Source organism: Rhododendron vialii, chromosome 1a (genome assembly GCF_030253575.1).
Source record: "Rhododendron vialii isolate Sample 1 chromosome 1a, ASM3025357v1".
Classification (NCBI taxonomy): Eukaryota; Viridiplantae; Streptophyta; class Magnoliopsida; order Ericales; family Ericaceae; genus Rhododendron; species Rhododendron vialii.
This window is the reverse complement of record NC_080557.1, coordinates 36,634,070-36,659,973: the sequence shown is the minus strand read 5'-3', so window position 1 is coordinate 36,659,973 and position 25,904 is coordinate 36,634,070. Positions and strand designations below refer to the sequence as shown.

Genomic DNA, 25,904 nt, shown 5'->3' with positions numbered 1-25,904 from the left:
AACTACGCGTGTAATACCCCTAAATAAATGTCACTCTCAACCATTCTACAAAAAATATTTCGTCAAAAAATGGAGTACTTTCGGCGATGAAAATATATTTCGTCACCAAATGGATACCTTTGGTGATGAAATTTATGAAAGTTGCGTTTCGTCGCCAAATGTATTTCGAGTACAACTCTATGCTCAAAACTCCATTAATTGAGATAATTCAAATTGGGTTTGAACAATAACACAAATGGCTACAACTTTCATGTTTATCAAAATTTCTAATTTTAATATCTGAAGGTTCAAAATGATGTTTGAAATATATTTTAATGTTAAATGCATATGTTATATATTAAATATTTCAATTCTATATTGAAAAATGTGTGTGGTGCAGTTGGTTGAAGCTTCTATACAAAACTCAAGAGACTTAGGTTCAAAATCTAGCAGGATAAATAAAGGGGGATTTTTTCTTTTAGGAAAACGCCACTTTCAATCTCGATTTTTTCAAAAACTGAGATTATTATTCTCTAAACAACCACGGTTTTATAATGAAACTGAGATGTTAAGCTATTAAAGGTCACAGTTTTGTCTTTTTTAATCACAGTTTTTATGTTTTTAGTCACGGTATTAATGAGTTTTAATCACGGTTTTTATCCTGTGGTTAAAAAATAGAGACTTTTAGTTACACCTTGATAGACCACGGTTTTGAATGCGAGATTAAAAGTGAAAGATCACACCAAATAACCAAGGTCTTTATCTATTTTTGTAGTAGTGTTTCTTGTTTCTGTTTTTGCAGTGGATTAGGAGTAATATAGAGGGAGGGATAGTCCTATGGTACACACCCCTTATTAGGGGATGTACCGTACGCATCATGATTTTAAACCTTTGGATTTCAAAATAAATAATCCAGACCACCCATTTATTAAATTAATTTATAAAATAAAAAAAAGATTTAGCAAGTAACAGGTTGTTCTCTCCTCCTTGACTTTTTCTCCATCTCCCTCATGTGTAAAATACTACAAATTATATAACATAACCACAATTGTTATGACAATACAAAAAATTGACACTTTCTTACCACAATGTGTAGCACCAAAAAAAATCGATCAAAAGATACTAGATACAAGACCAAAATATATCGTAGCACAATCAATATTATTATACCCAAGCAAGATACATGTCTAAAATATCACAAATTAAATATTGTATAACTTAACATCCTAACAGTCCTGATCGATCATTTTAAAAATACACTCACTAACGACATTTAGACTGTACAGTCAATTTATAGTATTTGGTATGAAACCTAGTCCTCTGTTGTAATTGAATGTAATGTAGCCATGCGACTGTGACACAATAATGACGATCAAATCCGTTGAATTTTTTATGTTTGTTGATTAAGCCACCTACGTAAATTTTTGTCTCAATCAGGTTTAGAAAGCTCTATCATCGGCAGACAAATTGAATAATAGAATGATTTTTCATCCAATTAAGTGTCTAGCTATAAGCCATCAACTTCATTCTTGGTACGAATGACCTAATTAATATTATGTAAAAGATATACGATTTTGATAAAATAAAAAAAAAAAAAAAAAAACATCTTACTTGGGGCTCAGATGGTGTATTATTATATTTTAATATTGTATTGAAATTGAACGACGAGATTTGTTGAAGCATGAAACTTTAAAGACTAACTATGTAATTTATCTTAAAAAATAACAACATTCTTTTAAAAAAAAATATGAATGAAGGATGTAAGACTTGAATCCCAGATTTTTTAAATAAATATCCAAACTCCAACATTTTATCACTATGGTACACAATTGAGAATTTGTAATTCTAAAGGCTATTAATTATATAATATTTTCTTATATGTAGGGGCTTTATTTTCAGACTAAAAATTTGAGAAGATAGATACCTCAAATGCCTCTGTCCTAGTGCTGGACCTACACTTGTAGATCATATTATAGCCTATATCATTGGTGTAAATCAATATATCGACTATAATATTTTTTTTGAAAGAAAGTACAATGACAATAAATTTACAAAATTATTTAGATTTTACTTCCACGACCTAGTTCTAAGGACCGCCATTAAATTTTGATTGGTATGCATAGGGTAAAGGTTTGACACCGATCCATGTGTCAAATATATAGTGCCAATTGTTAAGTGCACCGCCCTGAATATTAATAAGATTGGGTATTAATATAATTAATTTCACCAATTACAAAAAGGGGAGTAATTTTCACACTCTATTTTTTGATATTCACACTTATTTTTTTGTACTCCATTTTAGTGTCGAAAGTGTATGCATTTACGACAGTAGGATAATTATTTTTTTAGTGACCTCTCATTTTTTCACGAAGGAATTTTGATTTTTTGAATTAAATTTTATAGAGAAAGAATTTGATTTAGACAATATTTTGAGAGGAAATTGTAGTAGTATTCAAAAATTTGGGTATAGTACTTACTTTTTGGTGAATTTCTTGGATGAAAATTTTGTTCAAGAACTTCATTTTTAGTTTAAATTATTGTGGTATTGTGTAGGGACAAATAAGAATTTGAAAAAATAGTATGGAGGAAATCGAAAATTAAGATAATATGGTGGAAATTTTAAAATTTAAAAAAAAATAATGTGGCGGGAATTGAAAATAATTAGTGGTATTGTATTTTGCCAATTATAACTATCGTTTACTGAACATTCCGATTGAATTTTTTTTATACGATATGTTGTTGGTATGAAAATGCCAATTTAAGGTGTTGTCATAACAAATTTGGTTATATTACTAAATTTGTGGTATGATATTCTGTTGATTATAACTATCGTTAATTGAACATTCTGATTGAATTTTTTTATACGGCACGGTTTGGGTATGAAAACGTCAATTTATGGTGTTATCATAACAAATTTGGTTATATTACTAAATTTGTGGTATTTTAGACATGTGTTATTATGGAATATTTTAATTAATTTCCTTTAGTACGACACATTGTGGTAAGAAAACGTCAATTTATGGTATTGTCATAATAATTATGGTTTGTTATATAATTAGTGGTATTTAAATATGTTTTCTTTTGATACGACACATTGTGTAAAGAAAATGATAATTTTAGGTGTTGTCATAATAATTGTGGTTATTTTATAAAATTTGTGGCATTTTACAAATATTTTTGGCTTGAGTATAACAATTGTTGATTCTGGTACGACATATTTTGATTTTGTTACGGAATATCATATGAGTCAAAAAAAATTGGGAACGATTCATTGTCGTAAGATAATGCCAATTTATGGTGTTGTTATAACATTTGTGGGTAACATTATTTAATTTTTGATATTGTACGCATATATTTGGTTAGGGTACAAGTATTATGGATTTTGGTACGAATAATTATGGTTACATAATAACAATATTTTTTAATTATGGGTAACCTGCTAATGACCTGTTCAACAGGTAAATTTTAATGTACAAGTCGTAACTAGAATCATAAATATGCATTAAAAAATCAAAAATCGGCATAATAAAAATCACAAATTGTCATAATTTAGACATACAGTATACCCTGTGTACCATAACTTCTCTAGGAGTAGTGGAGGAAGATAGGAGAGTGAGATGTTATAGAGATTAGAGAGATGTATAGTTAGGAAGAGTTTGAAGAGAAGTGGATAAGTGAAAAAATAGAGATAGAGGGAGAGATAGGTGGGGGATGGGTATCCAAATCCCATAAATTGTGGAATGGTTACTAATATCTATTTTATAGATATATAAACACACTTATACATAGTTACAAGCTAATTAATAATGTATATGCTAAACTAATTTTAAATACCAAAAATTAATCTAGGTTCTAGTTTAATCAAATTACACTTTTAAATAATTAATCGATTACTATAGACTATTTGATTAAAAATAATTTATTTATTCGAAAAAAAAATAGGGTAAAAATCCGGATCGTTACAATGGTGCTTTCTGAGATAATTGTTTTGGAAAAAGATTGGTAGTTTATTTTTTTTGGAAGTATTTATTTATCTTATCATTGGTTTTCAATTTTATTTTGTACTAACTAATTTTCAGTGAGTTTTTTGCATCGGCAACTAATCAAGCACAATTGTATAATATTTATTTATTTAGTTATTATCTACTTATTTTTTAAACTTCATTTGTACGGTTGATTATCAGAGAATGTCAATTTAAATAAGAGATTTGCATGACCATTTAGAATATAGCAAATTGATTATGGAATTGCAAGTCGATTTTTTTATTTCATGTTAAGGCTTTGTATTAGATAAAATACATTTTCCGTATGTGTTAATTTTTGAAATATGATAGCCTATTATATAGCTCTCAAAGTTACTTTTATTTAAAATTAGCCATGAGAATAAAAATAAAGAAGTTTCTCATAAGTGTCTTTTCCCGGCAAATGAACTACTAAATTTTAGTTTTCCTGCAAAAAAAAAATTTGTCAAATGAACACTCACAGGAAAATAGATTTATTTTTCCTTTATTTCACTTTACTTAACTTTTTCGGAGAATAACTTTCCGGTACAACATTCCTGGCAACTGAACGGAGCCTAAGTGAGTTAATATCGAATACCTTGTTATTATTTGAATGATTTTTCACAGCTCTTATTTTATCTCTTTCTGATGTTAGTTTACAATGTTGTCCTTCCATATGTGAATGACTATACAAGAAAAAGGTTTTATTTTATAAATTCACATCACAATATGACAAAAAATGAGTCGTGGTTATAAAAAAGGAATGTATGAAAATCCTACCTTTTTTCTTTTGCGTAGATTTTACAAATAAAAAAATGAAAGTGGTTTTCATGTTCCTCATTAACCTTTTTTTTGTTGTATTGTAATTTTTGTCTTTTAGCCTTCATTTCAAGCAGGACGGATTCAGAAATTTTTATTAGTGGGGCACACAAATTAATAAACTTAACTCGTATATTTATAATTCCTCAATTAATACTTTTTTTTTTTGGTAAAATAACAAACTGATGAATATATTTGTAATTTCATCTTATAATTATTAGCAGAAAGGAATGTGTTTGTAAAAAAAATGTTGTGAAATTTTGCACTCAAATAAATTAATTCGACAAATACCCTCATAATGGAAGTCTAGAGTAATTTTCTTCGAAGACTATCACAAATTTATCAGATATAAGTAAAAATATTCAAGAAAATTAATATAATTCTACAAAATCGAGTGGGAACCTGTGCCCCTGCCTGTATCCATCCTTGATTTCAAGACTATTTGGGTTTGGTTAATTAGTCAAAAATATATTTTTTGGTCTTAGATTATAAACAGTTGTGATCTACCATCAGAATTATTTTAGTCTGAATTTTCATGAAAAGTTCCTTTTTTATTGGAAACACTTTTGACTCTGTTTGTCTTTGGAAAATGTTGGAGCTATGATTCTCTCAACAACTTTTGGGGCTACTCTTGTGTGCCAAAGGGGCACTTAACAAGAGAAAAATGTCACGTAACCACATTTCTTCACAAATTGGACGGAATATGATGACAGATGTCTAAATTAGAGGGTTTTGTAAAGTACGAGTATTTAATTGAAATAAAATTAAATAAAGGTATTTATGAGACAATTGGGTGAAAGTTCATGTGCCATTTTAAAAAAATTCCATTTTATTTTTATATTCCAATGAAAATGAAAAGAAGAGAACTTGAACGGGGGAGAAACTAAAATGGAAAATTATCTTCTTTGACTTGTATCCACGTAGAAGAAGAAAGAAAAGTGGAAAATTTGTTTTATAAATAGAAAATAATATGCAAAAATGAGAGGAAAGAGGAACGAGAACAAAGGAAAATAGAAAGAAATCGACTTTCATTGATTTCACTTGGATCTCTTTCTTTTCCTTTTCTCAAAGGAGGGAGGAAAATAATGCACTCTACTATTTTTCTTTCATTTCTCTTCCTTTACAAGTGTCAAAATTGATCCTATATTCAAATTACCGTCTATTGCTCGGTTAAAATTGAGCTGTTGATTGCCGAGATGAATAGCCGAATCGGCCACTCGATATCGCTGCCAAACACCCACTCGGTAGCATCTCCCAATCCATTCAAATATACTCCTTCAAACTCAACAGCTAGGAAAATTCCAAGAACTGAACAGAGTACACGCGTCAAAAACCCAGTTGTGCTCAACGTTCACCTAGCAGTGTTTTCTATAGTTTCCCTCCCAAACAATACTTTCAAAAAAACCTTCCCTATTTATGGAAAAAATTGCACTCCACAAAAATCGATAGTACAATTTCTCCAATAAATACACTCGCTTCAATCACGCCCTCTCTCTCTCTTCAATGGAAGACGACCATGAGAGCGGATTTAGCGCCCCGTTATCTATTGTTTCTCTGACTCCATTCTCGCCCTCCCCGCGCCGGCTCTCGACCCATTTTACCAAGCCAAACCGGCCCGTGCGAGCCGCGAGACAGCTCGCATGGGTGTCCCTCCAGGGCCGGCTCGTGGGCGCCGAAGAAGCCAGCTCGGCTACGACCATCGGCGGTGGGTTGAGCCCAGGTGAAGCCGTAGCTTGGGAACTGTTCAGCCCCATGCATCGGATTCTAGTGGTTGCTGTTGTAGCCGTTGCGGCCGCCAATTCGAAGAAGAACCGGCAGATTTTTCAGCTCATGAAATCAGTTGAACTTAGGGTTAGTAATTGTGACTTTTATTAGTTTTTCGTCTTTTTTTGGTGGTGTTGTTAAGTTCGGGTTAATTAGGGTTTTGGACGGTTAAGAGAATGGTTTGGTTGCATATATCTGTTGTCATTAATAATAGGGTACTTCCATTAATGGGTTTGATTAGAATTTGAATTTTTTGTTGTGGGTTTTATGAATTTGGGTTTTAGCCTTTTAGGGCTAGAAGGTAGTGATTGGGCCTTCGTTTCATTGAACGCGCCAGACTTTAATTCAATTTATGGCTGATTTCACGGTTTTGATTTTGGATTGATGTGATGTATCTTTGGTTTTATATCTAACATTTCTCCTCATTGCCCACATTTCCAGCTTAATCTTTGATTGATGAATCCACCTGCATTGAATTTTCAATTTATTGCCCAGTTCATTCATGCTTGCATATGGTTCCATGGTTATAATTGTAGGTTTGTTTAACCATCATTAGTTGGTCCACATTGTCCACCATTTCAGCTTAATTTTCAGTGATAAAATAAAATGAAGAGTGAATGAAGTTCTTTAAAACTGATTCGGGGGAACTTTTAGATTATTCAATTTCCCTGCAAATATAGCCATTTAGCAACAACAACAAAAAAACCCACGATTAGGGTGTTGCGTTCTGATTTTTCATTATATGGCTTTCTTTAGTTCTTTTGATTTTGCTTTCTTGTATCTTCAAATATTAATTTTCAGTTTCCACCTTCATTATCAATTAGTACCACAAATTCGATTTTCTGTTTTGCTCCTTCAATAATTCAATATTTGTTGATGCAACTGTGGAACTCAAGTTAGATGTCCGAAGAAGCTGTTACTGAACTTTTTAGTTTGATTCCGTAAATTAATTTCAGGATCAGGTGCTTTTAAGCATGCAACAGAAGCTTGATAATTTGTGCGAGCAAGTGAATTATTTTAAGGATCAACCAGGAACTTGGGAGGACATGTCTTTCTCCAATAATGTTGATTTCCTGTTTAATGAACCAATTGCCTCTGAAAAAGTTAAAACAGTTGCCTGTGGCCACCGGCTTTCTGATCAGCATCAGGCAAACGATCAAATGGTAAGAATGTCTTTGGATCACGTACCTTTCATTGAGTTTACATTTGCAGTGATTGCTGAGATTTGAAGCCTAAAATCAAGTGCTTACCTTATTCTATTGTCTATTAGGATAACTCAGTGGTCAGACGTTCGAGTGGTGATGATTTGTACAAGTATAAAAGCCGTCTATCTAATGTGGTACAACCAGATGAGCGTCGCATGTCTGATTTGTCGGATTGGGGTTCTAGTGTCACTTCCTGTGTTGATGGAAAGGTAATACAAATATTAATAAGTAGCAACTTCTGCTCTCTGAATTTTATGAAAGTTTTGTTTGTACATGAGATGTCAAATAAGCATTACAGCAGAGCTTCATATTTTGGGAGTTTTTGCCATCTTCCATAATGGGCTATACAACCAGGTTCGCCTTTCAGACTGTGAGAACTGCACTAGCAATATTATATAGGTGTATAATTCCAATCTTCTAAAACAGATCTCCAGGCGAGTAGTACACCATCTTGAGTATATTTTCACAAAAGGAAGAATTGCATTCTGAAATTTTCATTTCCACATTTAGAGTATCTCATCTACCATTGTCTTCTTTCACTTTCATTCTCTCTTCTCTTTATTTTTAATTTTTATCCTTTCTTGTTTATCATGATAACATTTCACCTACCTGGTTTTGTACCTTTCAATGTGCTTTAAAAACATTCCGAGAAAGTTATAACATTCTACTCTTATGAGTTTTCGTAAAACTGCACCCTTTCCTTCAAAAAAGGAGTTGGGAAATGGAAAAGGTGCGCATATGAAGCGCATGCTTCAGGACATGCTTTTCACTTGTGGAAGTGCTAATACATCTTACCAAAAATAATGACCTCATTTTATTTTCTTACGAGCTGTGACAATAATGGGCTTATGTCTCTTCAACGTTTGGGGTGCATTGACAATGACGTGAACATCTATGCAGACACTATTGTCAGAATGAACAACTCTCGGAACAAAACCTACACACACATGTTTTGTCTAATTGAAGTTCTGCAACAGTAAGACTAACGCCAACTTGATGAAACTTTCACAGCTAAACACACTAGTGATTGGACAAGATATATACAATCTCAAGAAGGAATGTGAAGAAAAGGATGCCACCATAAAGGAGCTATCCACTTATCTACACTCATCTGAAGCTGCTGGTTCTAAGGTACCTACACCCCTAATTTTATGTGCTTTTCTTCCTTCCAAATAGTTATTGTTTGCTAAGCTGAGCCACTTTCTAAATTTTAATTTAACTGATAACAGAGGATTGCAGAGTTGGAAGACATTGTCCGTACGAAGAACATGAGAATTACAAGACTGAAGAAGGACATGTTGGTCCTAGAACAGAAGGTGAGGATACATTTAAATGCCACTGGTTTGGGACTTGACTCTGAAAACAATTTGCCAAATAGTTTTGGAAGAGGAAGAAACAGTATTGACTTGTGAAAAGTTAACTTCAGACAATTTTCTAATACCAGTTTATGGTTAGATCATTTACCCCTTCCCTTTTAACCAAACTTACGGCCGACCATTTCAAAGTATGGAAGTGGATAGCCAGAAGTCGTGTTAGTAGGACTACTTTACTTTCAAATTTACAGAGTTGGTAAGCACAGAATCAAAGAATCATGTGGTTGTCAATATTGAGTTCAACCCAATTGAACCATTAAATTGAATTGTATGCCAATGACACAGTTAGTCCACTTGACAAGACTTCGGAGACCCTCTTTCACAAGCTCAAACATAAGGCTGCTACCAGTGATGGCAGAAAACCTCCTGTATGATATGGATAGCACCACCGGGTCTTCATCTTCTGATTCAGAATACCCTCCCAGAAACCGCCCACAAGCTTCTCTTGTCAAAAATCAAGATACTTCTGCTTCAAGTAGTGATGTTGCTTCGAGGAGGAAGGAAAATTCAGAACAGAAAAGTGGCTGTGGGTCCTTAATGAAACAAACAGACAGGTGGCAAAAATCCAGACCTGTAAGTCCTCTGAAAGAAAAATCAATGAATGAGGATTTAGGACCCATTTCCAAACCAATGAAATTGCTATCAGCTGGTGGGGATCTTAAAACTAGGAGGAGAGCTCAAACTGGATCTAATGCTGCAGCCTCACAGAAGAGATGGGTTTAGTAAGTACTAAGTACCATAAGATTGTTTTTTGCATGATGATGCCCGTACACGAATGTTTTAGATTGCGGTTAGAAGTTAATATCTTCGTCCCGTACTCTACAAAAATCCACTTTTTAGATTTCTTTTTTCCAAATAAAAGAGACATATCCTTGAAGTTTGTTTCTTGCTTCACATGGAATTTCTTAAGTTTTATACCTCAAGGATAAGGTACATATTAGATACATAGACGACGAAAATGAATAGAAACAATTAGATCACGGTTGGCCCATTACAGCTTTAAGTTATCTTTTCCTTAGAAGGACTGCATATTTGCTGTGGAACAATGTACCATGTGATAAATAAGAAACTGAAGATAGTTATGGAGGCGAAGAGAATCGCAAATGGATTTCCTGTCAATGCGTTGGCGTTGTGAGTTCAGATTCTATCACTTGCATTTGAATGCTATTTAGTTGAGTTACGAAGATATCAACATGTACTTGATAGTTGAGAAAGATTTACCAAAGCCCATTTTAGAAGCTTCATGTTGCTCTCTTATTTTACTGTTTCTTTTCAACTATTTGCAGATAACTGCGGGCACAACAAGTACTTTGTGAAGATCCATTTTCAAGCCTTAGGTTTTGTTTCTATATGCGACATGCCGGCATATACAACATGCTGAGGTGTTTCAGTACCAAAGTTGCATGAACAGAGGGGACCCCTTTGTGTAGCTTTGAAAGTTGTTTAAGGGGAGATATATATACAGGGTCAGTACATATGAATTAGGCGCGAAGCATTACTATTCTGCAATGTTCTTATTTGAAAGAATATATAGTAGTAGTATTTTGAGGACCAGTGGTTCTTTGACTTTCAGGGTTTCTATATTTCAATTTAGGGAGTACTAGTTATTGTTCGACTTAATAAGTCAAATGGCTTATTTTTTTGTCTTCATCCAAATTTTTTTCCCATTTGTTAGTTTTTTGTTATTTTTTCGCCAATTTTTTTTATGGATTATTGCTTCATCATGATAAGAGGAATTTAAAAAGTACAAAATTATGATTGAAACCCTTTTTTTTTTTTGAATAAAAACGAAAAAAATGGCTTATTTGTCTTTATTCAAAAAATTTAGGTTTCGATTGTAATTTTTACTTTTTAGATTCTCCTTGTCATGAAAAAATAATAATCCACAAAAAAGTTGATGAAAAAGTAATAAATGTGAAAAAAAATTAAATAAGGACAAAAAAAAAATCATTTAGCTTATTAGGCCGAACAACCTAACATGAGCACTCTATTTAGGTGAAGACTTATTAATTACGTACCTTGTTTCTCTCATCCTGCACTTTCATAAGCAACTGGGCATTCCATGGAACTGGAATGGATTGAGTTTGGTAATTGGGGTTTTAATGGTCTGCAATGGATTGGATTTGTTACTGCAATATTCTAACAATACTGACTTTCGCCAATAAAAAAAATAAAAATACTAGCTTGCATGCACTCTGTTGATCTAAATAACAATGGACCAAGTTCATAAATGAGTTTCCTTTGTTTGATGACGAATTGTGACTACAATATCAAAACACGATGCATTGTTAAGTTTAAATGACTCATCAAACGAACACCACAAAAAAAAAAAAAAAATACATCTAAACATCAATTCTAAAATTACAATTTCCTCCAAAATAGCCGACGGATGTGTTTGGAGTTGGGAATGAGTTCCCTTGTCTCTAATCAATAGAAGTGGAGAGATGGCGGCAATGGAGTAGTGGTGGTGGCGTGGTGGAGGCGACAGAGCTAGCGGAGGGTGATGGTAGTGCATATGGTCGTATACAAGTATTTACAAATTTAGTTTGAATTATTAAGTAATCAATAGCCTACTTAATTTTCACGGAAAATTTAATCTACGTTTTAAGAGGCACTTAAAATTTCAAGCAAAGTGAAATACATTAAACCTTGTTAATTACTTATTGCTTAATATATTGTGTTTTAATTAGGGTTGCAGCTGAGCCAAGCTTTAGAATGTTTAGATTCGTTCATTAGATTTTTAAGCGAACTCGAGCTGAGCTCGAACTTAATAAAAATTTGACAAGCTGAGCTTCTCTAGGTTTGAGTCGAACTCTAACTTGAACTTGAACTTGTTCACAAGTCTTAACAAGCAAAAAATATTAAATATTTATGCTCTCATACAAGTGTAGAATTGCAAATGGAATTTTTGTTTTGTGCCTGAATAATTCATACATACATATATAAATTTTGTATGAACATATTAAAATTTAAGTTTATAGTGCTTTTAAAAGTTTATACTGGTACAAGTTATAGAATTTTAGGTAGAGTTCACCAACATTTAGGTTCATTTGCAGCCCTAGTTTTAAATGTTGAATCAGGTTGTGAAATAACCCGAGTGTGTGTACAATTGTAAAACATGCTTGACGCACTCCAAATGCACGTTGTAGGTCTTGTTTCATACTCCTAGTTCTCTATAAAATTAGTTAAATTAAAGAAATTCAAAGCACCTTTAGAATGAGATCAATCATCCATATATTCAACAATTTTCTACAATTTTAAATTTTAAATTTCGAATGAAAGGTTAAGGTTTTGACAGAAATAAATGAACTTAAAAAAAAAAAAAAAACGAGAAATGGTGTATGGATTTGTAGTCTTCAAAATCATTTTTTTGGTTTAAATATGCTACTAGTATTTTTATTTTGGAAAATAAAGACTTTTAATTCGCCTTTTTTGGGAACCAACCCCATTAATTGGTTAGTTCCCACCACACGCGGATCACCACATTGCCACCTCAGCTCAAACAATCTCACCCGTCCAAGAAAACACCATCCAAGCGTCCAAAATCATTCCCCTAACTAACCGCATAAATCGTAACTCCCACTCCTATTGGCTCTTAAACCCTTCACGCGGATCGCCAATAGCAGAATCTCATCCGTCCATCACCCACCGATCCAACGGTCCTCACTCTTCCGACTAAAAAATTCCCAAATCCCATCGAAAATTTCAAACTTCCCTCCCTCCTCTCTCTCTCCCCTACAAATACCCTCCAAAACCCACTACCCAAATTCACAATTCTCTCTGCAGCTTCAGTCTTCTCTCTCTAGAAACGTAATACTCTCTCTCTCTCTCCAAACAAGAGATGGCAAGGACAAAGCAAACCGCGAGGAAATCGACCGGAGGGAAGGCCCCACGGAAGCAGCTGGCGACCAAGGCTGCTCGGAAGTCGGCGCCCGCGACGGGAGGGGTGAAGAAGCCGCACAGGTTCAGGCCAGGGACGGTGGCGCTGAGGGAGATCAGGAAGTACCAGAAGAGCACCGAGCTCCTCATCAGGAAGCTCCCTTTCCAGAGGCTCGTCAGGGAGATCGCGCAGGACTTCAAGACCGATCTCCGGTTCCAGAGCTCCGCCGTGGCCGCGCTGCAGGAGGCGGCGGAGGCGTACCTGGTGGGGCTTTTCGAGGACACGAACCTGTGCGCGATTCACGCCAAGAGGGTCACGATCATGCCCAAGGACATTCAGCTGGCGAGGAGGATCCGCGGGGAGAGGGCTTAGTTAGGGTTTTCTGATTTGGGGGTTTCTATCATTAGTATAATAGTATATGTCTCTCTCTCTTGGTAGGATTTGTTGGGCTTGTAGTATTCTGCAGATTGGCGTTGGATCTGGGTTTGTCTATCTCTGGTTCTTGAAATGTGACTAATGAATAGTATTATGGGTCTTTTGAAATGTTTGAATTCCCAATGCTGTCTTGGTTAGCCATTTCTAATCATGGGTTGTTTTCTTATTTTCTCTGAGAGATTATTCTCTGATTATTTGATTGAAAAATTATCCAATTTCAAGCTGTAGATTCATCTCAGAACAGAAAGCATGCCAACCAAATGTTAGGAGTGTGGAATTTTGATTTGAAAATTGGGATTGAGATGTGGAATATCTAATGGAAGGAAGTACTAATTTATTTAAGACAATTGTCACAAAAAAAAATTGTGGCTCTTTTGCTAATCAATCAATTTGATAGTCCAGTAGTTAGGAATTTTATCTTTTTTTGGATTTTAAATCCCACAAGAAAAGAGTAGATATAATCCGTTTTGTTCATAATTTTGGGGCATTTAGCCGTATACCCCATTGAGACATAAATTTTTGAACCCCTCAAACATTGTATGCTTGGGCAATTTGCTTTATTTTGATTGGAGTTTGAAATTTTTTTTGTAACGTCCCGATTTTCGGACACGTTATTTAAATCATTTTCAACTGATTTAAAAACTCATAAAAACTGAGATATAAGAAAAGAAATTTTATTAAATAGAGTTTAGCAGCGGAAACTTCAAATACCAAATTCAAACCTACTTAATAGTTTTACAAACTAACAAAATGAAATAGAGTTTGACAAATGTGATAATACTTATAAAAAATTTAAATAAAAATACTTCAAATTAACAGAGCTTCTAAGGGTATGGCCTCCAAGGCTCAACAAACTCCCATTCCTCAGTTGGGAGGTCCTCATTCTGGTACGGATCATCTTGCAGCGGATTCTGCTCTTCAGTCTCCTGATTACCTGGCATGAAACGCCAGCCCAACGGCACTATGATGAGTTTTGAAATTCAGTAGATAATCCCAACCCTACTACCCCCTTACCTTACAATTAGCAGATCAACAATATAATAATTCATAATATACAGAAAGTATGGAACAATAGCACATCGTCTTTTTCTTTACTATCCATCATCTTAAATGAAATCTAAGGATCATCTCCACGAGACCCTTTTCCTCCCACATCCACTAACTACAACCGTCTCATGGGTCCACCCTTTCTCTTGCTTATCCTGCACCAGGGTCATAGGTGAGCGCATCTAAGTTATGTACCGAGTATGTTCTCACTTAAGACCATAACAGGAGGATCGAGTCATCCCATGACGTATCGTACATTAGGGTCGGACATCCACTGCCCCACGCTAACTATAACCGTCTCATGGGACCCATTCTCTTTCTCCAAGAGAAACTTCCCATGACGTATCATACATTAACGTCTCACTAACTATAACCGTCTCATGGAACCCATTCTCTTCCTCAAAGAGAAACTTTCCATGACGTATCGTACGTTAGCGTCACAACACCGGGCCCCGCAGGTAACCCATTTCAACACAGGGCCCCATAGGTTACCCTCGCCATCACCATGGCTGAAATCACAATTCACATACTCACACTTCCAACACTTTACCAATTTCCATTTACTTAACATCGTCTATATGAGTCACTACTCGTAACCACCCTGTGAAACCTATTTGTCCAATCTACAACCACAACAATAATACTTCATAATAGCTTAATCAACAAACAACATGTATCTCAAAATGAAAGCAAGCATAGCAATTGGTATTGTGCAAGTATGTAAACACATAATATTTTATGATTGGCCGATGCCCTTAAGGTTCGTTGACAAGTAAATTGATATTAGTTTTTATTAATCTCATTTTAAGATCGTTAACAATAAAAATAATAACACCAAAAATAATTTTATTCTTTTCTAAACCTAATACTTTTAGTTACTAAATCCTTTCGAGGTTAACATATATCGCAGATCCCAAAGAAATAGTCATAGGTGTATCCTAAAAGTTTAAAAATTTAGCACAAGTGGTAAAATAATTAATTTCACATAGTTTAGGATCATATTTTAGTACAAACCAAGACACAGGGGGTAAACTGTAATTCTTGATGGATGGGTTCCTATTACGTCAGTGTCTTCCACCTGGTACTGTACACATGCAGTTATATATATAACGTATATATGTGGCTTAAATCCGAAATTTCAAACGGGTCGTGTGATCAATCCCGATATCGAAAATGAGCTTATTATACCTTTCCGGAATCGTCTCGACAAGACGAACAAGATGAACGGATCAGATTTTTCATTTGAATAGTTTCACAAAAAAAAAAAAAGATCTGAACAGAAAACGGAAATTTTCGATTTCTTCAACGCACATGCATGGATTTGTTTCTTTTCAATTCCTATCATTACAACTAATATAATAGCACATTTATATACTTAGAAAAAAGTAGGGGAGCGATTATACTACCTTAAATCCGGCCGAAAAAGCAAGTAAAATGGAACTGACGAAGGCAGGAAAAAGGCAAACAGAAATTTAGAGAAGAAAAAGAAGAACAGCCTGGGAACCGGACTGTTGTGTTTTTTTTTTTTTGTCTTTATAAGGAAGTGAGAGAGAGTGCAAGTGTAGAGATAGTAGAAGTGTGGGGGATAAGTACAGGAGTGATGGAATGAAAAAGGATAGTAACGTACGGAAGAGATAAGAGCAGAAGCCATAATTTGTGGGTTACTGATGGCTTTCAAAAAGAAGTCCCTGTGTACATGGACGGGTAGGTATGGTAAAGGGGAAAAAGTAAAGATATATTCTTCACCTATTTATATATATTTAAGGTATGCATAATGTATATGCACAATTAATTAAGCACTGACTTCCTTTTCTTTTCTTCTTTTTTTTTTTTACTACTACTACTATAAACCTAATCATACATTTAGATTGATTAACTTAGTTAATTAATTATCGGATTAGAATTTAGCATTTCAATTTTTTTTTATTTACAAATTTTAGGAGTGTTACATTTTTTGTAAAATAGTAGGGGTAATAAGTGGAAAAAGATAGAGAGAGAAATGTTGAAAGTAGTAAAAATTTAGGAGGAATTTTTCTTTTTGAATTGTGAAAAGAACAAGGCTTTTGGTGATATGCCTTTGCCATCTTAGAGCAAGTGCACCAATGATAGGTAAAATAACTACTCAAAATGTAAGATTTATAATTTAGCTAGACAGTTTTTCCATCACAACTACAGCAAAACTCTCTATCTTCTCTTGATTTTATTAATATATTGCATTATTGCTTATAAATAACTGAGATGGGTATGAATGTAGAGAGAGGGGGGGATAAAGTAGGTGAAAGAAACTCATATATTAATTGTTTAATCTTTACTTATACTATAATCCCTCTCCAAAGTTATCGAGCCTGTATAATACCTTTGAGAATACATAGGTTGGTGTAGGTTACTTTTTCTAAATTTACTTTCTACTTAAGAGAAAAAGGAAAAGTAAAAAGTCTTATGTACATGCTCTTATGTCACTTGGCCAATTAAGCCTTTATTATCGTAATGCAATATTTATGACAGAGATACATGGAGATAGCTATATGCAAAAGGAGAAAAACACTAGTTTGTCATTATGATTTTCCTTCTGCTTTTGAAGTTTTCTAAACGAATCATAAGGACAAATTATTCAAGTAAATTACCTTATACTATAGTATATAGTATGACAGATTAATCCATTGTGGATTGGGAGATTATTGAAAAATAAGTGAAAAGACCATTGCGAATCTACTCTAGTCTCTCAAATGTATTGGATGGTCTACTTTGGGCCCAAACAAAGTTGATTTTCATGGTTGAGAGATTGTTTTTGAGCTAATTTGACAGCACTTCTTTATTTGGAATACTTATAAATGCTGGCCAGGTAAATAAGGATATATGTAACTTAATAACTTGTTCGTTAACACAAAAGAATTTTTCTACTACCATGAGCTGAACTCGGAAATGTAAGTTCCATAGCAGTTTTGTGCTACTACGGATATTGCAATGCATATGCGTACAACTATAGTTATATTTCCATATTTACGACAATGTAACACGTTCACGAGATGTAGAGATGAAATTGGTGCTCTCCTTTTTTCTAACCTAAGACTTTGTATATTCATAATTATTTCATATGGTCTTTATTATATTCTTTAATTTTTTGAGGTCAAAATTGCATATGCCCTTAATTGTCTAGAGGCATATTCTCTCCATCCGTTTTATATTGTTGGTCATCTATTTTATTTTTGGACACCCCAAAATATTAGTGCCCTTTAAAAAGTTAAGGCTCTCTTTGGAACCCATGGAAAGGAAAGGAAAATTAAAAAAAATTTCCTTCCATTATTTGGTTGGAAGAGAAAGGTTGAAGAAAATAAGAATTTCAAGTATAGTAAATAGTAAATTTTCCTTCTCTTTTATTTTCCTCTCATTTTCTTTCCATTCCATGGGTTCCAAACAGAGCCTAAGTAAAATAATGTGTGAATTTTCAACATTTACCATTCATAAATGCTCCAATTAAATATTCAATAAACTTTAAAAGTGAGATTCAAAGGGCAGTAGTGGAAATCAATGGTCAGTTTCAAATGAGACAATGCTTGGTTCTTTAAAAAGTTGGCATCTCCAAAAAGGATCAACGTTGTGGGACGGAGTACGTAATTACAGGATCAGCTCCTCTCCATACCCGATCTCTTCATACACGTCCATATTCTCAATTTTCGTCCATATTTTAGACCCAAATTTATGATCCAAATCGTTCACCTTGTATAATACACCAGTAATAGGGCTTGTTTGTTTGGTAGCTTTAAAGTCCTTGCGCATGGTTTCTAACATATTTTCTCTATCTATCTCTCTCCACTCAAACCTCATTCGAAACCCAAAATGAACAAACCCATATAAGTTATATAAAATAGTAGTATAATCAGGTATTGATAGTTATGTGAATATGTTAACTTCATTGTGTAAATTGTATGGTTAAACTGCATAATATATTTACCATTCATTTTGTACAACAATTTGCAATGTGTTCATTCATCTATCAATGTTCTATTATATTGATATTTTTGTATGTTTATAAGTAGTTTTTTGTGTGTTTCACAAGGTGATTGGATCATAACTTTGGCCCCGAAATATGGACAAAAGTTAAGAGTATTGAGAGATGAGATCATCCTTGTAATTAGAACAACATTAGAACACAATCCGATCCTTGTTTCGAGGTATGGCAAACCTGCCAAATCACATTCTATTTTTATGGTACAGTGGGGTGGTAGTTGAGGATAGACCCAAGGATGAGTCCGGACGATCGGATTATTATGTTTTTTTACTTGAATTACAAGTAGAGTGACAGCATAATGGTAGGCAATATGTACTTTCATGCATTTGACTGAGAGTTCAAACTCTACCAACTACAACTAATAATACTTATTTTCACGAATTTTTTTTTTTTTGTACTTAAACGATAATACTCCATTAGTCCCTAAATAAGTGTCTCATACGAAAAGATGTAAAATTTTCAAAAAAACAGTTTCGTGCATATATTTCTTAATCTCTTCGTACAAAATTAAAGAACCACTATAACTCTATAAGTTTTTAGCTCACGAACATTAAAATTACGAGAGATACTTATTCATGGAGGCGGTAAATCTTACTAGTCCGTTTCTACAATCAACGGTCTGGATCTTAAAAAAAAAATTTGGGGACTGGAAAAGTTTTTTAAAAATCCAGATCGTCTAAAATAGTTTTGGACGTGTGTGATTCATCTCTGTAAAAAAAAATTTCTCTAAGACTTTGTTTGGAACTTAGGGAAAGTGAGAGAGTAAAAAAAGAAAAATTAATTTTTTTCCCTCCAATTGATTGAATTGGAAAGAAAGAGGATAGAAAATACAGAATTCAAATTTCGTGAATAGTAAAATTTCCCTCCCACCCATTTTCTGTCCCTCATTTTCCATAACTTTTCCTAAATTCCAAACAAGCCTAAATTACACATGTTCGCGCTCAAGCATCCTTTCCAACAATCGTAGTAATGTGTTGTATGCGTGGCCAATAAGCTGGCCGAACTAGCCTTCACGCGGATCGCCAACAAACAAACCTCATCCGTCCATCACCCACCAATCCGACGGTCCCCACTCTTCCCCACTCAAAACCCCCAAAATTTTTCGAACTTCCCTCCCTCCTCATCTCTCTCCTACAAATACCCTCCAAATGGAATTCAAATCCACCCCACCATCACAACCAATCTCAGTTTTCTCTCTCTAAAAAACCTATACGCCCTCTCTCTCTCTAGACCCACAAACCCAACCAGAGATGGCAAGGACGAAGCAAACAGCAAGGAAATCGACCGGCGGGAAGGCCCCACGCAAGCAGCTCGCAACCAAGGCGGCCCGGAAGTCGGCGCCGGCGACGGGAGGGGTGAAGAAGCCGCACAGGTTCAGGCCGGGGACGGTGGCGCTGAGGGAGATCAGGAAGTACCAGAAGAGCACGGAGCTCCTCATCCGGAAGCTCCCTTTCCAGAGGCTCGTCAGGGAGATCGCGCAGGACTTCAAGACCGATCTCCGGTTCCAGAGCTCCGCCGTGGCGGCGCTGCAGGAGGCGGCGGAGGCGTACCTGGTGGGGCTGTTTGAGGACACGAACCTGTGCGCGATCCACGCCAAGAGGGTAACGATCATGCCCAAGGACATTCAGCTGGCGAGGAGGATCCGTGGGGAGAGGGCTTAGTTTTAATTAGGGTTTGCTGATTTGGGGGCGTTTTTGTTTGGTGCTATAGTACAAGTACTATTATATTCTGTCTGTCTCTATCTCTAGGATTAGTTGGATCGGATGTGGGTTTATCAGTCTCTCTATTTTGTCTGAGAATTATCAGTGTGGCCTTTGAATTGGAATTTATTAACTGGAAGAAAATTTCAGCTCTTTTCCCAATTGGCCAGTTTGATCAAACTCATTTCAGGTCAAGTTTGCTTTAATGGCAAAATAATTTTTTACTCAGGAATTAATTTTTTTATAATTTTTGTAGTGTTCAGTTGGTAGGAAAGTAGCGAGAAATTTGTTTTTAAGTTTTTTTGTAAGATTTATTTTCTTGTAAAAGTGATCTAGCTAAAAATATAGGATTTTTCATCACAGGGGAAGTTTTTTCTATTGTGAGGCCAAAATAATTAGTAGGTAAAAATAAGGTTTTATTTAGTTGCTAGGAAAGTATAGAAAATGATGAGAAAATTAATTTTTTCATAACTTTTGTAGTGTTCAGTTGACAGAAAGTAGTGAGAAACATATTTTTAAGTTTTCTTAGAAGATTTACTTTCTTGCAAAAGTGGTCCGGTCAAAAACATAGAATTTTGCGTCACAGGAAATTTTTTTTTTTATTGTGGGGTCAAAATAATTGATGGGTAAAAAAAAAGTAAATGATGCAAATACTAAAAAAAATACGAATTAAGTTCTTAGAAAGACATTTTAAGATTTACGTAAGCAACAATAATTTCTACTACTATGGCGCTTTTTGAGATAATTGTTGTAAAAAAAGATTGATAGTTTATTTTTTTTGAAGTATTTACTTATTTTGTTATTAATCTTCAATTTTGTTTTGTACTAACTAATTATTAGTGAATTTTTGCATTGACAACTAATCAAGAACGGTTGTTTAACATTTGTTTATTTGAGTTATTATCTACTTATTTTTTAAACTTTATTTGTACGATTGATTATTAGAGAATATCAATTTAAATAAGGGATTTGCATGACCATTCAAAAGATAGCAAATTGCATAAGGAATTGCAAGTCGGTTTTTTCATTTCATGTTAAGGCTTTGCATTAAATAAAATACATTTTTCGTATATGTTAATTTTTGAAATATGATAGCCTATTATTTAGCTCTCGAAATTATTTTTATTTAAAATTAGATGTGGGAATAAAAATAAAAAAGTTTATCATAAGTGTCTTTTTTCGGCAAATGAATCACTAAATTTTAGTTTTCTTGCAAAAAAAAATTGTCAAATGAACATTTACAGAAAAATAAATTTTTTTTTCATTTATTTCACTTTACTTAACTTTTCTTAAGAATAAATTTCCGACACAATATTCCTGATAACTGAACAGAACCTAAAAAGGGCAAACAATTTGGTATAAAAGGAGACTAGAGAGTATTACAGGATGAAAGTTTAACAAAGAAACATTGGATCGAACTAATTTCTGCAATTTTGGTCGTTCCTAGAAGTGCTTCAGTTCGATTCGGTTTTGAATTTTGAAAAAATTAAGTAGTCAGTTCGGTTTGTGAGTTAAAAAGACCGAATTGAACCGAACCGAACCGAATCGAAATCTAAGAATTCCACTTTTCTAGCCCAACCCATCCATTCTCCATGTGGTCCATCCTTTCTCCAGACTCCAAGTGGCCCATACTGGCCCAACGAAACACAAAACCCTACACCATTTCCAGATCCCACGTCCGACAAATCCTCCCCTCCTCTCTCTCTCTCCTCTTATGAAAAAACATCAAACAATATTCAATAAATATGATTTCGGCGTAACTAATGTTCTCAATGTTTCCTAAAAAGTAAATAGTTTCGATCATCTAAATCGGCTCAGGAAAGGTTACTGTCCAGTCTCAGGATCCAAGTCCCCAACTAATAAAGTCTTGTAAAAATCCTCGTACCTCACATTGTGGAGAGAACCTATACTCTCATCAATGTATAGAATTCAATGGCTTTGGCAAGCCCATCCTCGGACCTCAAATTATTAGGGAAAATGATGGCTTATGACGTGTTTTGATAATTAATGTCCGCCAAGAACATACTGAGAATATTTGTTAATGTTGAAAATGTCTTTGATGGGTAGTAATTATCAAAACACGTCCTTAGCCATCATTTTCCCAAATTATTAGCTGTAACTTGATAATTTGTTTGTTAACAAGTCCCAGCCAAATTCTTGCATAAATCCTCGTACCTCACATTGCGGAGAGAACCCATATTGAATCATTCTATAGAACTCAATGGCTTAGCAAGCCCATATCCTCGTTCCATAGCAATTTGTGCTACAACGAATTTTGTTATGAATTGAAATAAACTTATGTTTATATTTCTGTATTAATGTAGACAAATACTATTTCGTATGATCTTTCTCACGTATATTCTCAAATTTGTTAAATTTTTTTAGGAAAGTTAAATTTATTTAGCCTAGACTTGGACGTGTGATGTTACAGTCGATATATGATCCTTTTTTTTTTTGAGATAAAGTAAAACCCAGAAACCCCAAAATCAGACAATTTTATTCGCTCTAATCCATACCTAGATGAACGAGAAGCAAAACTCTTTATGAACAACCTAATTGTTTGAGAAAGTAAATTCGAATCTCTAGTTTGACTCCCTAAAAAGGTATGGTACTTTGAGTCGGGTCATAATTAGTTTCTTTCGTGAAATTTTTAGTACTTGCGTGAATGTCCTAATTTTGATCAAATAGAATAGGAAATAGTCAACATGATATGATGCGTGTAAACTAATCTGAATAGATTTTACCATTAATAAAATGGGAAAAGCAAAAAGAAACCTAAACTGTGGAAAATCATCATAAAGGGTATATCCTCATTCCTCCATCATGTTGAAGTTGTTAAAAAAAAAAAGAGTAGATAGATTAAGATAATTTCTGTACTTGTTAGACCGATGGTGATACACCCACAAGAAACAGTGGAATCTGCTTTATAGCAAGGGAACAATCAAAACAGGACAAAATAGTACAAATCAACATACTACTCCTACTATACAAGAGTGAACCAGCAAGCAAGAATTCCCCCCCTTTCTGCTTTTGCTTTGGAAAGAACAACTTAAGAAAGCCAATTGCCCTGTGCCCACAGTAGCTTTCTTGTTTTGTCAGTCATTTTCATTTTCAAAGCTTTCAAGAACTGAGCGAAGTGGGTATTGCATTGCGGATCAAAAAAAAAAAAAGTGGGTATTGCATTGTGGGTTATTTCAAGAACTCCACCCCGACCGCTCCTTCTCGCTCTCTCTCCCCCTTTGCCATTGCTTTGTTTTGTACCCTTTTTTTATTTTTATTTTTAAATAGGAGTGTCTGAGGGTGGGTTTCAGAACTCAAAAAAAGTCATTATTTTTTAAGAAAATAATTTTAAGTTAAAAAATAAGGAGCTTATTAAAATATAAAAATATGCCTTATGGACCTTGTTTGAAAGATCTCATTGAGATCTTTTATACGATGCAAAAAAATTTGAAAAATTATTTTTCATTTATATTATTTTTGAGTTTGAAAATGTGAAATAAGCTGTTCATTTTTTAAGAAGGTTTCTGGAATGGGGCCTGAGTCAATTTAAGCTCATCTCAACTAATTTTCTCTCTGGTCTCGTTCAAGACAGACCATCACGCCGGGACCGGAGAATTCACAAAAAAATACTTTTTTGCGCCTGACCCCAAAAATAGAACCTTAATCAATTGTGTGGGGGAACAAACTCACCAATCAATTGGACTAACTATTGGGGATTTTGTTTTATACCTTGTTTTATATCAAAAAAATATTTGGTGGTCTTGGGGCACCGCCTCATGGTGTCCCAGCACCCTCTTTCACCACACATTTCTGTGAGGCCAATATACAAAATGCATGGATCCGTGAAATTTTGCGTGGTGAATAAAGATGTTAGAATATCATGTGACGGTGTCCAAAGACCACTGAATAATACTCCCTTTTATCCTCTTAGCTAAGTGGGCAAGGGAACTTGAAAGTGATCTTACCACAATGATCACAAAACAAAACGCTGTCCCATAGATAAGTTGCGCCAAGCATCTTTCTCAATTTTTGGAAATGAATCATTTCCATCTCAAATCAAAGAACTTTTCAAGCCTCCTAATTATTAGAGTATCAAATTGCTAGTCAAAATCAATGTAAACTGATCGATTTTGGGGTTTCTTTAGGTGAATCAAATGTGAAAAAAAAAAACAAGAAAAAAAAAAAAAAACACACCTTTTGCATGTGGTGGGTTGAAAAACTGACTTCTTTTATTGGAGCAGTTGGTTAAGAAAGTTGGTTTTAACTTTTAAGTAGAATAATGATGTGTCCAAGAAAAGTAGTTATGGGAAAACAACATAATCCTACATTAATCATTCCCACTATCCCACCTGGAATTCCATTTCACAGATTAATTAATACTATTATAAATGATTTTGGAAAGCAATTAATACACTATATTTATTTCCTCAAATGACTAGATCTCCATTCAGGTTCTCTTTGTTGTGATGTTTTTACTAGCTTATTTGCTTAAAATCTTGTTGAATTTGGCCGCAATCGTATCCCGATCTAAGCCGCGTAATACTTGTATACGAGCGTGAAATTAATCTCCTTTTGAAGATATCGCAATCTACTACTACAATTCATGAGAGTGAAGATTGAGCGTGGGGCGCATAATGAAGAGGAAAGATTAAAACCATGAGCGAATGATCCTAATGAAGCCGTACCAAACAAGCCCTCAATAACAAACTCTCTTTTTTCTGAAATATTTTTCCTGGAGCACTCTTGTAGCATATTTCTTGGGAGGAGGGTTCTCTCCGGTTCGTTAAAATGGACCGGACCATTTTTAGTTTGGACTCTTTCCGGATCCATTTTAATAATACAAATAGAATTGGGGAGGCCTAGCTATCTGGTCCCCATGTTGTCAGTAATCAGTATGCATCTCACAAGAATCACTATTTGAAGAGAAAAGGAGAAGACAGTGAAGAGTGTTTGGAAGGAAATGGATTCTCTGTCCCCCTCAACCTCAGCCCCTTTCGGCCCAATCTGCATCTACACAGCTCAGTATTTTTGAAAAAGACGAAATTAACCCTCTATACAAAGACTATTTTCAGTGTTCCCAATTATTTGCCATGCACATTAAAGTAAATTTCATACTACACATTAGTGATAAACCTAACACAATGACTTTTGCCATGCACATTAAAGTAGATTTCATACTAGACATTAGTGATAAACCTAACACAATGACTGCAAAAGATAGTAGGATATTACTTTCGGGAGTACTAAAATGAAAAGTTTGAATCATCAAAGTGCTGCTACGACAAGACCCGTTTCTCCTTGAGAGAAGATCAAGCCTAAGGGTTTCACGAGAAAATCACGTGAGAGAAGATCCTTAATCTACGTTTTCTATTTTTTTTCCCCAACTTCGTTAACAAGAAAACTAGCCTAGCCAATTTAGAAGTGTTTAATGTGATAGTGATTTTAGTTCATGTTGTTTTTTTATGATTATGTGACAGAATTGCGTGAGTTCAAGTTATGATAATCAGGAATTAAAAAAAAGACTACATGCCTTTGGTATAGAGTATTATACTTAAATTTCTCTTTTTTGGCCATATCAGAAAATAATTTCCCTTTTTTTTTGGGTACATATAATTTCCTTTTTATTCCTTGCATGTGGACAGTGGACATGTTGCATTGATATTTGATGTAACCCAATATGTACTAGTAGGTG

General features: G+C 34.3%; 2 protein-coding genes across 3 annotated transcripts; both read left to right on the top strand.

Annotated features, from left to right (window-relative positions):
* Window positions 1-6,251: 6,251 nt before the first annotated feature.
* On the top strand, window positions 6,252-10,744 carry LOC131336106 (uncharacterized). 2 transcript variants are annotated; one of them, XM_058371779.1, is made up of 7 exons: window positions 6,252-6,650; window positions 7,520-7,726; window positions 7,834-7,977; window positions 8,780-8,899; window positions 8,998-9,084; window positions 9,427-9,863; window positions 10,428-10,744. In XM_058371779.1, coding segments are annotated over exons 1-7 (1,344 nt in total). In that variant the 5' UTR covers window positions 6,252-6,302; the 3' UTR covers window positions 10,429-10,744. The 2 variants fall into 2 exon arrangements, with proteins under 2 accessions (XP_058227762.1, XP_058227770.1); XM_058371787.1 differs by lacking the exon at window positions 10,428-10,744 and adding an exon at window positions 10,161-10,380 and having other exon boundaries at window positions 6,269-6,650.
* A 2,146-nt stretch (window positions 10,745-12,890) lies between these two features.
* On the top strand, window positions 12,891-20,374 carry LOC131331229 (histone H3-like centromeric protein CENH3). The gene is made up of 2 exons (XM_058365115.1): window positions 12,891-13,392; window positions 19,720-20,374. The coding sequence occupies exons 1-2, from the start codon at window positions 12,983-12,985 to the stop codon at window positions 20,171-20,173; spliced, it is 864 nt and encodes a 287-aa protein (XP_058221098.1). The 5' UTR covers window positions 12,891-12,982; the 3' UTR covers window positions 20,174-20,374.
* Window positions 20,375-25,904: the final 5,530 nt, after the last annotated feature.